At 39.9% G+C, this 14721-nt stretch overlaps 1 protein-coding gene across 1 annotated transcript in view; it reads right to left on the bottom strand.

The window, feature by feature from the left end:
- Positions 1-4416: 4416 nt before the first annotated feature.
- LOC107300087 (CD59 glycoprotein) overlaps positions 4417-14721 on the bottom strand; it is a 19582-nt gene continuing 9277 nt past the window's right edge. The window contains exon 3 of the mRNA XM_029286936.1: positions 4417-4567. Coding sequence (XP_029142769.1) covers positions 4488-4567 — 80 coding nt within the window. The 3' untranslated portion in view covers positions 4417-4487. The remainder of the gene's footprint in view (positions 4568-14721) is intronic.

Below are 14721 nucleotides of genomic sequence, written 5' to 3' on the forward strand. Positions count from 1 at the left end.
GGACAGGAAACATAATAGGATAAACCCACCACCATCAGAATACCAGAAAGGCACACTCAGACTCAGGTCAAAGTACATGACACAGGAAATATAAAGCTTCAAACAGGAAGAGGAAACAACCTCAAGAGCCCCAGAAGGTATAAAAACCCACTCCCTGCTAAATGTGGGCACTCTTTTTTTCCCAGAGCCATCTTTCTGTCTGGTTCTCCTCTTCAATAAACTACAACCTTCTTTCTAAAGCAGTCACCATGTGGTTTAGTCCTGGCTTGGACTGGACCCTGATGAGGATTTTTCCTTCAACACTATCATTCAAAGGGATATAATTTTTTCTATCATAAATTATATCATTCATATAATTCCAAAGCATCAAGCTAAAACTCAGCCAGCTCTTGGAATGATGAACCACAATCACCTCCCTCTTCTATTCTTCTGGTCCCTGCACTGTTATCATTCAGTTTCCATTTTCCATTGGGTTCACTTACTTACCTGAATGGAGGAACAAAGCCAGAACAAAGGCAGTAATGCCAGCAGTGACCAAAAGGGATTTCATCTTCTTTGTGTCTCCTATTCAACCTACATAATAAAAAAAATTGTTGTCCTATCAGATGTTCCAAAATAAATACAATAATCTAAACTGAGCAACAATATTTGTATGCCAAGCCTTAACTTTCTATATTCCATGTCATTATGCCAGTCTTATATAAAAGTTTTATGAGTGCTAAGTAGGAATATATTTTTTTTCCAGGCAGATGACAGAATATTCATGAAAGGCAACATCATTCAGACCGAAGTAAAGATCTGTTAAATTACTGGCCTCTAAAGTAAAACCACTAAAATGAAATATCATTTCTACTAAACTTGAAAGCACTTTTAAATTGTATATCAAATAATTGGAATTTACCATAATACAAAGGAAATTGCTTATGTACTCTACCCTCTACTCCATTTCACTGTGTCCTAAAGACACTCTTGCTGGAGAGCTCTCATTAGCTGTATTATTGAAATTGATTTTTCTGCACAATCACATGGGACTTTTGTCTCATAACACATCAGAATCCCAAATGAGTACAAGCGTTTTGTGAGCCCAACAGTACAAATGTCAATTAAATTGCACAAATAGTCACATCATTCCTATTGGCAATAAATAGCATAATGCAAAGTGCAAAAAAGGAGTAAGAAAAAAAAAGAAACAAGAGAAAACAGCTAAAACTAGTTATCATCAACACTATTAACTACCGGTATACATTGCCATACATTTCCATCCTTTTTGCTACTACACCCATATATTGCTTCATACACTGCTTTTTCTTAAAACTTTTCACCTCTGTCTTGGTGGAAATACTAATTCCTTCCAGCCACAATATTGTCAATCCTCTTTATGCAAGTAGCTATGCAGTCTCTTCCAGTGATGGAGCACCCACAACTTCTGAAGGCAAGTCATTCCACTGGTTAATTGTTCTCACTGTTAGGAAATTTCTCCTTAGTTCTAGGTTGCTTCTCTCCTTGATTAGTTTCCATCCATTGTTTCTTGTCTTACCTTTGGGTGCTTTGGAAAATATGTTGACCTCTTCTTCCTTGAGGCAGCCCCTTTAATGTTAGAACATTCATATCACCTCTAGTCCTTCTTTTCCCTAGACTAGGCATAGCCAATTCCAGCAACCGTTGCTTTTTATATGTTTTAGGCTCCAGTCCTCTTATCATCTTTCTTGCTGTTTTCTGCACTCTTTCCAGGGTCTCAACCTCTTTTTTACATCATGATGACCAAAACTGGATGCAGTATTCCAAATATGGCCTTACCAAGCCATTATCAACTGGTATTAACACTTCATGTGATCTTGATTCTATCCCTCTGTCAAGCCTCTGTGTTGGCTTTTTTGGCAGCTGTAGCACTGCTGGCTCCTATTTAAGTGATTGTCCATTAGGACTCCAAGATCCCTCTCTCAATTACTGCTATTGAGCTGTACCTGTACATTTGGTTTTTCTTGCCTAAGTGTAAAACCTTACTTTTCTCTACATTGAATTTCATATTTTTAGATCGGGCCCAGTGTTCAAGTCTTTCAAGATCCACCTGGATCTTGAGCCTATCTTCTGGGGTGTTGGCTATTCCTGCCCATTTAGTTTCATCTGCAAATTTGATGAGTTCCCCTTTCATTCCCTCATCTAAATCGTTGAATCGATGAAGGCTGTCATATTGGAAGTGGTGAAAGGACTGAGAAAAGATTCTACCTCCACCTTGTCTATATCTTTTCCCCTTCCTTAGCCATTCTTGTAATGTTTTAATGGCAATATTTATTATCTTAAGAATTGAAATCTAAAGTCATCTGATTAATATAAATTTTACTTTTGAGAAATCAAGGAAGAAAAATGTATAAGCTGTATCTTATATCAGTTTTCTGGTTTTGCCCATAACTCATTCAATTTCAATTTTCCATTTTAAATATTTGCTATTAATTGAAAAGCATGTTTTATTTATTTGTATCCTGCCTTTATTATTTTTAAAAAATAACACAAGGCTGAGAACATACCTCTTTCCTCCTATTTTCCACTCAACAGCACCCTATGAGGCAAATTGGGCTGAGAGTGAGTAGCCTAAAGTCATCCAGCCAGCTTTCCTGCTCAAAAATAAACTAGAAGTAACAGTCTCTGGGTTGTTAGCCTGTTGCCTTGATCCCTGAACCAAACTGGCTAAATATATACAGTATTTGTGTGTGTGTGTTGTTGTTGTTGTTGTTGTTGTTGATGATGATGATGATGATGATGATGATGATGATGATGATGATGATCCGAATCCAAGATCCTGTTTTGGCACCATCTTTGAGAGACCTTGTGGTGTAAATTAGGAGCCTTCAATCTTTATGTATCCTAAGGCTCCACCAAGTCTAAATCTGACACAGAGGGGTTCGTGGGAACTTGCCCGATCCGGGCGACCAGGCGTCGTCCCGAAAAAAGATGCGCTGCTCTAAAGAGCTGAATGCAGTTGTCAGGTTCGCGCCTCCATTAATAACTTTTTGGGAACCGAGTCCAAAATGCTTGTCCGCTTCTACCTTTCCGCGTAGGTAGAAGGCGGCCACCCGCTCCCCTAACTGACGGAAACGAGCTGGAATGAAAGGATGCTTACTCCGAGGAGAAAGGAGGTTAAATCTGGATTTCTGACCAAAATAAAGCAACAAAACAACCCTAATCCTATGAAAGCCGCTATATTTTATTTTATTTTAGATTTTATGTTTTATTTTCTGTTTTATTTGCCTCCTCCCTCCTTCGGCATTTCTTTTGTGCCCCCTGCTATCCAATCCGCCCTAAATCCAAGCTAAAACCGGAGAATCGCTGCCTTGACGCGACCTGCGTGTGGCTGACTCTAGCCAGCATCCAGCGGGCGGATTTAAAGGGGGAATCTGAGAAACCAAATGAAAAGCAAACGCCGTGCAAGAGGCTTCATTTTCACCTGACAGAAAACAGCGAATACTTACAAGGGAACCTTTAAACAGCCCAGCTAAGACGATTCACCACCGCGTCACAGGGAAGAGGGGAAAAAAAAAAGACACAACTTCTCCAAAGTTCTCAGAGCGCGCCTGGCGCTTTCAATTCGGGGAAATTAATGTATATACCTGGGGAGAAGCGGGGCCAACCTATGCTACTTTTCATTGGCCACTTGCAGGTTTCCCGATCCCTAATTGGCTGCGTGTCATCGAGATCGTTGGCTACCCAAAATAAAGAACTATTTCTTGGCTTTCAGCTAAGATATTGAGCCCTATGGGGATATAAGATTGATCCCAAAGGCCGAGGTCGGTACGTAATGAGAGGAAGATTAGCGAGGGGAGTGGCATATTTCAATACATTTTAACCCTTTTATTCCAGAGTACTTCTGTATGTCAGTCACAGTATAGGGCAGGGGTAGGCAACCTTGGCTCTTTTATGACTCGTGGACTTCAACTCCCAGAATTCCTGAGCCAGCTATGCTGGCTCAGGAATTCTGGGAGTTGAAGTCCACGAGTCATAAAAGAGCCAAGATTGCCTATCCCTGGTATAGGGATAAGAAGGGGAGCCCAAGACGCTTGCTCGTTTGTGCGACCCTCTCGCAGGATACTTGGCGATCGCTAATTCATGGTGACAGATGCGATATTGCCACTCGGGCCGGGCCCGAGTACATAACTACGATAAACTAGCTATTTCAGAGTAGCAGACTCGGGCTACATTCCGAAGGAAGCTTGTCTATGGGTGCTTCAGAGTCTGATCCGGAGCACTATTAGAAAAACTAAAGAGAGGTGTGCCAATACACGACCATTTTTTCCCCCAAGATACTTTTATTCTGCATACGAGATATGAGAATTAGACGTTAAAAATGTGAATTTCTAATGCTGCCTTAAGTAGGAACATTTTTATAGAACAATAAATAACTACAAACAATAAATAAATATAAACAATAAATGTAAAAGGAACAAATAAATGGAACATATGCTGCGTAAACCTTTCAAAGTATAAAAACTATATTAAAGGAGAGTTTTTAAATTGCAAAAAAATACGTTCAGCATACTGCATTTCCATTTTCTGTCTTGGTTCCTCTTAATGCCTGGAAAACAGAAACATCATTTAAAAGACCACACTCAAACTGGGGGAAAGAAGACATGTGAACTTAATTAAACTTGACAAATAGCATATTGTGGTATGAAAGAATAGGTACTATTATGCAAAACTGTAAGCAATGAGAGCTATATTCCTTTTTCCCTTGGTGATTTGATAATTTTTAGCTTTCTATCGCCAATAAGCGAACGGCTTTTTAATTCTTTTGAGCTGTGCCTCTTTTTACTTGGCACAATAATCTGTGATTTAACCAGCGTTTTCCAAATTGATCCATTGGCAGTGTTGAGCCAATGCCTTCTGAACCATAAAGTAGTTAAACACATTGCAGCGTATCAAGCTGTGCAAACAGAGCCAACAGGTATACCCTTTGGTATTTCATAGGTAACGCTATTATTTTCTTATTCTTATATTTATTGTTTTATCATTGAGAATAATACAAAACTATGACACAAACAAAATGAAACAAAAGCATACATTCAACCCTAACAACAACAACAAAAATAGTGTTCAAAAGAAGAAGAAAAAGTGATCAATTTAACATGTAACATGTAATATTTAACATATCCTGGTTGGGTGCTGAAAGAAGAAAAAAAGCAGTAAATTCTCCTCCCGTTTTGCAAATATACATTTGTAAAGGGGAGCTGAAAGAAAAGAAAAAGCTGTAAATTTTCCTCCCCTTTTGCAAATATGTATTTGTAAAATATACATTCCAGAGTGGATGGATATATAAGGCCAGGCAGGGAGGGATAGAGGGTGAGAGTAGTTGCTGAAGCCATTTGCTGGAAGCAGACCAGACAGAGAGGAAGAGGGTGAGAGTGGCTGGTTGGAGCTGTTTGCTTGAAGCAGGCCAGGCAGAGAGAGAGAGAGGGTGAGAGTGGCTGAAATGACAGGATTAAGGATTAAGTCAGAAAACACAAAACCACACAGAATTTACATTCCCTCTTCCCCAGGGCGAGCCTTGACCATGACCACCACTTTGCTTCTGATTTCTAAATAAATAGAGACCTCTTTTCCTGCAGCCTGCCTCCAAATTCATTGGCTCCTGTGTCTTTCTCCCAGCTTGGAAACAGACTGGATTTTACTTCTTACAATTTGGCATGCCAGATCAGACTCTAAGCTAACCTGACAAATGGGCCTAGCCCAGGTAAGTCTATACCTTGCCAGCAGCAGACCCCTTGTGTTTGTGGGTGGGTTCCCCAGATCTGGCTGTTTGGAGCAAGGGAGTTTTGAGTCTTGTGCTCAGTGGCTGCTTGGAAAGGAGATGAGTACCACTAAATTTTCAATAATTTGGAAACCCCAGGGGAGTGAATGGACATGAGTGTGTGTGTGAGTGAAAGGGCTCTCCTCTCCCAGCTGCAGCTGGATCCTGCACCCTCCACACCATTCCTAGCTACATCCAGATCCACTGTTAGTCCCAAAGGACTACTGTATGACCAATGGGCTCTGGAAAGCAAGGGGGTTTGGCTGGAGCATAGGATCTTCTGCCAGGAGCAGGGGCTGGTGAGTGAAGGAAGGAAGGAAGAAGGAGACAATGCAGGGTACTTGCTAGGGTCTCTGTCAGAAGTCAGAAGTTTTTCACACTGAAAACTGACAGCCAGGGTGGGAAGCTTATAAAAAAGCTTGGCCACAAGGGAGATCTGGAGGAACCAATTGAACCCTTTCATCGGAACAGTTACTGGAATTGGGTATGTCTAGTTTAATGAAGAGAAGAACAAGGGGTGACATGATAGCAGTGTTCCAATATCTCAGGGGCTGCCACAAAGAAGAGGGAGTCAAGCTATTCTCCAAAGTACCTGAAGTCAGGACAAGAAGCAATGAATGGAAACTAACGAAGGAGAGAAGCAACCTAGAACTAAGGAGAAAGGGGGTTGGACTAGAAGACCTCCAACACTTGCATGGATTTGCCTAATGGTCAGTTCAAGTAGATCAAGTAGGTCAGTTTGCGTACCTTGCTAGAAACTTTACTAAAGATGGGAAAACAAATGGAGACATTACCATTCTCACCTTCCATAAGGGCTAAAGACTTGGCTCTGCCAACTGGCTTGGAACCTCAATAGGGGAGTATCACAGTGGAGATGGTTGATAAATTAAAAGGAAAATCTCAGCTCTTCCCCCCCACCATGCATCCTGCTCTTTTCCTTCCCATCTTTTAACTGTAACTAATTAATTAATATTTTACCACTCAAATGCTGCATACTTTATGGTCCCTCTACTTATTTTCCTCACCTGTTGAATAGATGAATTATGCAGTACTATTGTAGTTTCATTACAACTAACTATTTTGGGGTTCAGGAAAGGAGTTAAGTGTCAGTGCAGTTGCTCCCAAAAATGTCGAGGGGGGAAAAATACCAGCGTAAAGACCAGCTCTGTTTGAGGCTCTGTTTGGAAGCTCTTCTGGACCTCACTAGCTGAAATTCCTTGACTGACAGGATCCACACCATGCTACCTCTGCCAGCAAGGCTGGGATGGGCCCGTCCCCTTGGGGTGAGACGGTATCTCAGTTAACCTGGGCCCATGCCAGGCAGAGTTTTAAAGGAGCCTCCAAACACAGCATTGCTCCCAATGGAACCGGGATGGATTCTTCAGTTCTTCCAAGCCTACAGTGTGCATTATATAGTCACCATATAAACTGAATAGGCAAAATAATGCAGCCCCATCTGTCTCCTTTTCTCATGATAAATCATCCAGATTGATCAAATCCATTCTCATCTTGGCTTATTGGTTATCGTAAAAGTTTTATCAAAAGAATCAAATTCTTGGGTATACCCATTACTTTAAGAGAGTTCCAGAGTTTTGTGTACACCCATATCAACCTTTAGCATGTTTTTTTATTATTATTTGTGCCTCTAATTCTTATATTCCTGCTAATATAACCAAACATTTATGCACTTGGGAATCAAGTAAAAGACTCAGTTTGGCTTTGTACCAAACAAAGTATTGCACTCTTGGATAACTCATGCAACGCAGATGTAAAATTATTGAATAAGTCTAAATATTTATCTTTAGCAGTATCACATGAAAATGCGTGTCCAGCTGCATTGTCCCGTTCTCTGAGACATAAATTCCTGTGGATCAGTGTAGTTCAAGAAAGCAAAATCATTTTTTTTTAGAAGCCACCAGAAGAATCCAGGTTCCTATGAGGATGTTGTGATTCCTCGCCAGCCAGTGGATCCGGCAGCTGAGTCTGAGGAATGAGATGAAGAGGAGGGGCCTGGAGTGACATTAGAGTCGTAGGAAAGCTCTGAGGAGCTCCAAGACTTACAGTCGGACGAGGAGCCTGGCCCCTCTACTCGCACTCAGACTAAGACACAGCTGTGCTGGCAACCTGAGTTGGACAGTGATGAAGAACAGTTGGGACAAATCACAGATGCACGAATGTGCAGGAAAGAGAAGCAAGTAGGACAGAGGAATGGACTTCCGGTTTGCTGAAGCGGCCGCCATGGACGTCTGGGAGGCGAGCTCCATCTTCTGCGTCCAGTTTCGTATTGCTGGGGGACACAAGAAAGGGTCGAAAGTTGCCCTGTAGAGGCGACTAGCAAGGAGAGGATCCTCGCTTGATTGCAGGAGGGCAGTAGCCCTTCTGCTCGATCCGGGATAGCCCTCCAAACTGGTGGACGAAAGGCCAACCATAGCAATATGGCTCATCACTAGGCTGCAGACAGCTGAAGTCACACTTACCACCAGGCAATTATAAAGCAGAGCGGACAAGACTGGGTGAGATCTACCTCTCTTAAATCCTAACTATTTTTTCCTGCATAAGCTGCTTAAAGTATTTTCCCCCCTGTGGAGAGGGAAGGGAGATTTTATCCCTCCCTTTACAAACAGCATCGACTGACTATCCATGGGAGTTTAAAACATTGCAAGAATAACCTGATCCTAATTGGAATTTTATTTCTTAAAGTTTGTGGACTAAAATATTTTCTATTCTTACTGAAGATCTGGGTTTTTACTTATAAAAAAGAAGCAAAACTGAAAAGATTATAAAAACATTGGATTCAAAAGAAAACTTTAAATTAGGGGTGACATCTTGTGGCTAAACCTGATATTACTATTTGTTATTGCTTAAAAGAGACCTGGCCAGCAGCCCAGACAATAGATAAGACCTATGTAACCTTGAGACATTAGCTGTGAAGCCCAGCTGTGTTCCATACTCAGTGACAAAATTTTTTTTTCTTGTATTCTCTGATTGTAAAGCTTTTAACTTAATACATTACTAAGAGAATATGGATGAAGATCAGGAACAGATTCTCTTTATGTTGAAAGCACTTCATCTAACTATTCTAACAGCTACTGATGAAATAAGAGGTTACAGAAAAGAACAAGATGTCAACCCAGAGATACGAACTCAAACTTTGACTACAATTAAAAAATTAACTAGACAGAATATAACAGAAAAAGTGGAACAATTAAATATTATGACAGAACTCAACTGATCAACAATGGAAAATCCAGAAAAGGGACTAACAATATGGAAAAGGGAAAAGACTTTCTACACAAATTAGAAGAAACTTGAAGATCAAGAAGAAGAACAGATTGAAGAGAAAATAAACAGTTCAGGACAACCACATCGAGATGGAAAAATAGAGAGATGATTTGTTAGTTCTCTCAAAAAAATGGCAACTGGATGATTCTTTCTACATCAAACAATATACATAACAATGCAGGGAGATTTATTTGATGATTCAAAAGCACGGACTTGGAAGACAATTTGGCAGAGAAAGAAAGCTAAAATAAGACTGAAGAAAATTGGGGTTTTGACTTACTGGTGAGAATTAAAATAGAATACACTCAAATAGATAAGATGTGTATTTTGAATACTAGATATTGTTATGAGTGGAGATAAAGAAAACTTTGGTCATTTAAAACTTGGAAGTAGAAATATTAACAGTTGAATTTGAACATTGATTTGCTTATAAAGATTAAATGTAAAGGTAATTAAGATATATATATAAGCTAAAAATTTATCGACGAATGTAATAAATATGTTCTTATTTAGCGGTAATAAAAAAATTACTAGTTTAAATATGAGATATTAGATATTAAGAGAAGAAAAGAGGAAGCATTAAATGTTGAAATAAGAGAAACTTTGGTTACTAAATTTAAGATATTTGGAAATTACCAGAAAATAAGAATATTATATTGTATTATTAATTGATGTAAGATGGTGAGAATTCAAATAGATAAGACGTGTATCCTGAACATTAGATTTTGTGATGAATTGTGATAAAGGGAATTGGGATTGTTTAAAACTTGGAAATTATAAATACTAAACGTCAAATTTAAATATTAATGGGAAACTAAAAATTGAAAAAAACTAATCAGGACATTGATTGTCTAAAAAGATTGAATGTTAAAACAACTAGGATATGTATAAACAAAAATTATTGATAAATGTAAGAAAGTTATTTTTATTTACGAGACAGTAAATACCAAGGGGGAAAGAGAGGAAATATTTAATGTAATAGTTTGAGATCTGTACTAAAGATATCTGTATGTTATTGAATAATTGACCAACTCAGCCATCATGTTGCTTTTCAAATATTTAAATGTGAAATTAGAAAATAATTTTTTTGCAAAAAAAAAGAGGACGAAGGAATGCAGTGGGGCGGCTCCAGAGGCAAAGGAGAAGGCATTAGGAAGCCACACCTTGACTGAATTATAAAAGGGAAGGTGTGGGAGGTGCTGGTTGCCGAAGGCAACCATTTGTGTTGAGGATCGAGTTTCTGTGGACTGTGTTTGTTTGCCTTGGACATTGATTCAGGTCTGTGAGAATAAAAGGAGTTGCTTTTTTCTTGCGGTTCCTGCCTGTTTCTTGGAAGAGTGGTTTCTCCTTGTGAGCATAATAAGGACTCACTTAGGCTGGGACAGAACAGAGGACAAGTCACCAAGCCAAAATACAAAGAANTCAATCACTGATCTCAATCTTTTTTCCTTTGAATGGAAGATAAAAGTTCTTTATGAGCAGGATTCTTTGTATGAGGGGACCTTGGTGCTCTCTGAGCTTGGTTGTTTTCTTGCAGATGTTTCATTACCCAAACTAGGTAACATCAATACTGAGAGGGCAAGCCACTAGAATATTAACTGAGCACAAACCCCACTCCTTACTAGCACTGAGGATGTTACCTAGTTTGGGTAATGAAACATCTGCAAGAAAACAACCAAGCTCAGAGAGCACCAAGGTCCTCTCCTACTAAGAATCCTGCTCATAAATACTTTTTTGTCCAGCAGTTTAACTTCCATTGAAGAGGAAAAAAGGAGAAGGGAAGGGACCCAAATGAAGTTCAGCCATGAACAGGTCAACATTAGTCCATGGAGCAATAGCCTAATAGTCCACAAAGCAATTGAAAGTTGCTCAAGCAAACAAACTTAAATACACACACAAGAGAGCTCACAAGCCAAGAAAAATCCAGAGTCGACAAGGCACAAATCAATTCCAAACACTGTGCCAATTGAGAGTGAAGCAGGAAACATGACCAAAAACACAACTAGAAAACAAACACATTCCCAGCAATGCTTCCATCTGTCTGCTGTGATAAATAGCCAGCTTTCCAGTGCAGCCCATCAAAATAGACTTTCTCAGACTTCTCGAGAGGAGGGCTTTCTCCTCTTGAGTAGTCTGAGTAGTTCAGAGCCATCAATCAATTCAGCTCCTGACATGCCAGGAATGGGCTCATCCTCCACTGAAGTAACATCTGACAAGGAGTCAGGGCAGTAGTGGGATTCAAATATGTGAACAACCGATTCTCTGTGTGAATGCTGCTTCCGGAAGTCCATTCTGGGCCTGGGTAACAAAAAATTAGCTACTGGTTCTGCCGAAGTGGTGCAAACTGGCTGAATCCCACCACTGAGTCTGGGGATTCATCCAAGGGAGATGTCAGAAGAAGATACAATGCCACTAAGACAACCCAATGGAACGTACGGCATATGAACCTCTGGGGCAGAATTTAAGGGATATGTACCTCTGTGTCTCCTTATTAAAAAGAATGCAACATGTCACATTTAAATAATTTAAATACAGTATGGAGAACTGCACACATCTCAGCATCTACAAGTCTGTGCCCCCTGTAATATAAGAATCCCATTAATGTAGTTTATTTTGGTAAATAGTATGTCTAATGTGCATAGTATATATGCACATTTAGAAATTGTTATTATATTTTAAGTAAAAATACATCACAGCACACTAGGAAAAAGACTAATGAGAAGGCATGATCTTTTATTCCTAAAAGGTTATTGGTAATGAAGGATAAAAAAAACAGAACGCAAGTGAGGTATGACCTAGGCCAGGGGTAGGCAACCTCGGCTCTTTTATGATTCATGGAGTCAGCATAGCTGACTCAGGAATTCTAGGAGTTGAAGTCCATGAGTCATAAAAGAGCCGAGGTTGCCTATTCCTGACCTAGGCAGAGTAGTGGGAAAATCACTTCCTTTGATCTGGATTCCGTGTTCATCTTGATGCTCGTTATGTCCTTGGCTTTCTTTGCAGCTTCATGACACTGTTGGGACATGTTGAGTTTATGATCCCACTAGTACATCCGAGCCCTTCTCACATGTCCTGCTCTTAAGTCAGATTTCCCCCATCCTGCATATGCTTAATCGTTCTTACATTTGTATTTCTCCCTTTTAAATATCAATCTATTTGCTTCCTCTGTTCTAGCCTAAATCCTTTTGAATTTTTTTCCCGTTTCTCCCAAGTATGAGCCGTCTCTTCTTTGAAGGGTTTTTGAATCTTTCAATCTCATCCCCAAGACAGGGCACAATATAGGAAAAAACATTTCACTTTCTTCAACATTGCAAGCATTCAGTGCTGAATTGTCCTCTTTCCAATGCTTTGCAAAGCTGAAGAGGTTGTAAAGAAAGATGTGGAAACTCTCTCCCCCCCCCAATTTTACATCAATCCAGTGGCCTGTATTCAAAGGTGTAGTAGCTGAACTCTCTAGTGTTGGTCTTGAGAAATATAACAATTATAGGAGCACAACTCCAAGAGTCTTAAATTTTGTAGGGTCTTAAATTTGTAGGCATCCATTATCTGAAGTTTTAAACAAGCCAGGGATTAAAAGATTCCCAGGAGGCACTGTTCCATGTATTCTAATAGAAGCTTCTGCTGCTCAACATCAAAAGGTGTGTTAAAACACTTTAAAATTATTTATGGTGAAATAATTGCATTTTACAAAAAATATATGAATTACTTAAATAAGCTTGTCCTGGAATTGGATCCACTTCTTCTGAGCTCTTAATTCTAGTTACATGGACAATAAATGAGCATCCATACAACGACCTGGGAGAGGCCATTATCTTAATTTTGTTCCAAAACTACAAATCACCTTCATGGCCTGTGCCAGAAGATAGCACTTTCACATAATTGCACAAATAATTCCTTCTTTTACAACTGGTGAAAAAAATTTCAGAGACCGGGGAAACCAATGATAAGTCTACCAGTCAAAAACTGTAAAAGTAAATCCTTTTAGCTTAGGGTATGTTATACAAACAGAATAAAAAAAATATGTGTATGTATCTAAACCACTGGATGAGAAAATTTGTCACGATGGGTGCAGTATCATCAATATATTAATCATACCCAATTATACATCTCTACTCCTGGCCAGGTAGGTGATGCCGTCATGGTGCCAACTGAGTGCCTGGAGGCTATGAGGATCTGGATGGGAAAGAACCAACTTTGACTCAACCCTGGGTCCCTACCCTTTTAATATCTGTAGACCATTCAAAATCTGGCTCTTCCCCCAGATGCTGAGACAGTGTGAGGTCAGTGCAGGATGAGTATATGGTGGGTTGCATCAGTGAAGTGTGATTGCAGGGCCCGGTTTTTCTGTTTTAGGTTTTATTGCCTTTTGTTTATAGATATGAGTTTTAAGCCTCTACTCCCCCAGCTTGGTTTTAAGATGAGAGGCTGTACAAATCTTATCGCATTCTTTGACCAAGTGACAAAATTAGTGAATCAGAGGAATGCTGTGGATATAATTCACTTGGACTTCAGTAAGGCATTTGACAAAGTAGACCACAACCTACTACTTGATAAGATAGAAAAATCGGGTTAGACAGCATCACCACCAGATGGATCCATAGCTGGCTAACCGGCCGTATTCAGCGTGTGGTCCTCAATAGAACCTCATCTACATGGAGGGAAGTGTGTAGTGGGGTGCCCCAGGGCTCTGTTCTGGGCCCAGTGCTCTTCAACATCTTCATCAACGATTTGGATGAGGGGATAGATGGGGAAATCATCAAATTTGCAAATAACACCAAGCTGGCAGGAATAGCCAACACTCCAGAAGATAGGCTTAGGATACAGGAGGATCTGGACAGACTTGAACACTGGGCGCTATCTAACAAAATGAAATTCAATGGTGAAAAAAGTAAGGTTCTACATTTAGGCAAGAAAAACCAAATGTACAGGTATAGTATAGGGGGTACCTTGCTCAATAGTAGTAACTGTGAGAGGGACCTCGGAATCCTAGTGGACAATCACTTAAATATGAGCCAGCAGTATGCTGCAGCTGCCAAAAAGGCCAACACAGTGCTGGGCTGCATTAACAGAGGGATAGAATCAAGATCACGTGAAGTATTAATACCACTTTACAATGCCTTGGTAAGGCCACACTTGGAATACTGCATCCAGTTTTGGTCACCACAATGTAAAAAAGATATTGAGACTCTAGAAAAAGTACAGAGAAGAGCAACAAAGATGATTAGGGGACTGGAGGCTAAAGCATATAAGGAACGTTGCTGGAATTGGGTATGTCTAGTTTAACGAAGAGAAGGACGAGGGGGGACATGATAGCAGTGTTCCAATATCTCAGGGGCTGCCACAAAGAAGAGGGACTCAAGCTATTTTCCAAAGAGCCTGAAGGCAGGACAAGAAGCAACGGATGGAAACTAATCAAGGAGAGAAGCAACCTAGAACTAAGGAGAAACTTCCTGACAGTTACAACAATTAACCAGTGGAACAACCTGCCTCCAGAAGTGGTGAATGCTCCAACACTGGAAGTTTTTAAGAAGAGACTGGACAGCCATTTGTCTGAAATGGTATAGGGTTTCCTGTCTGAGCAGGGGGTTGGACTAGATGACCTCCAAGGTCCCTTCCAACTTTATTATTATTATTATTATTATTATTATTATTATTATTAT

Source organism: Protobothrops mucrosquamatus, unplaced genomic scaffold, assembly GCF_001527695.2.
Source record: "Protobothrops mucrosquamatus isolate PMUCROS unplaced genomic scaffold, P.Mucros_1.0 scaffold6101, whole genome shotgun sequence".
Classification (NCBI taxonomy): domain Eukaryota; kingdom Metazoa; phylum Chordata; class Lepidosauria; order Squamata; family Viperidae; genus Protobothrops; species Protobothrops mucrosquamatus.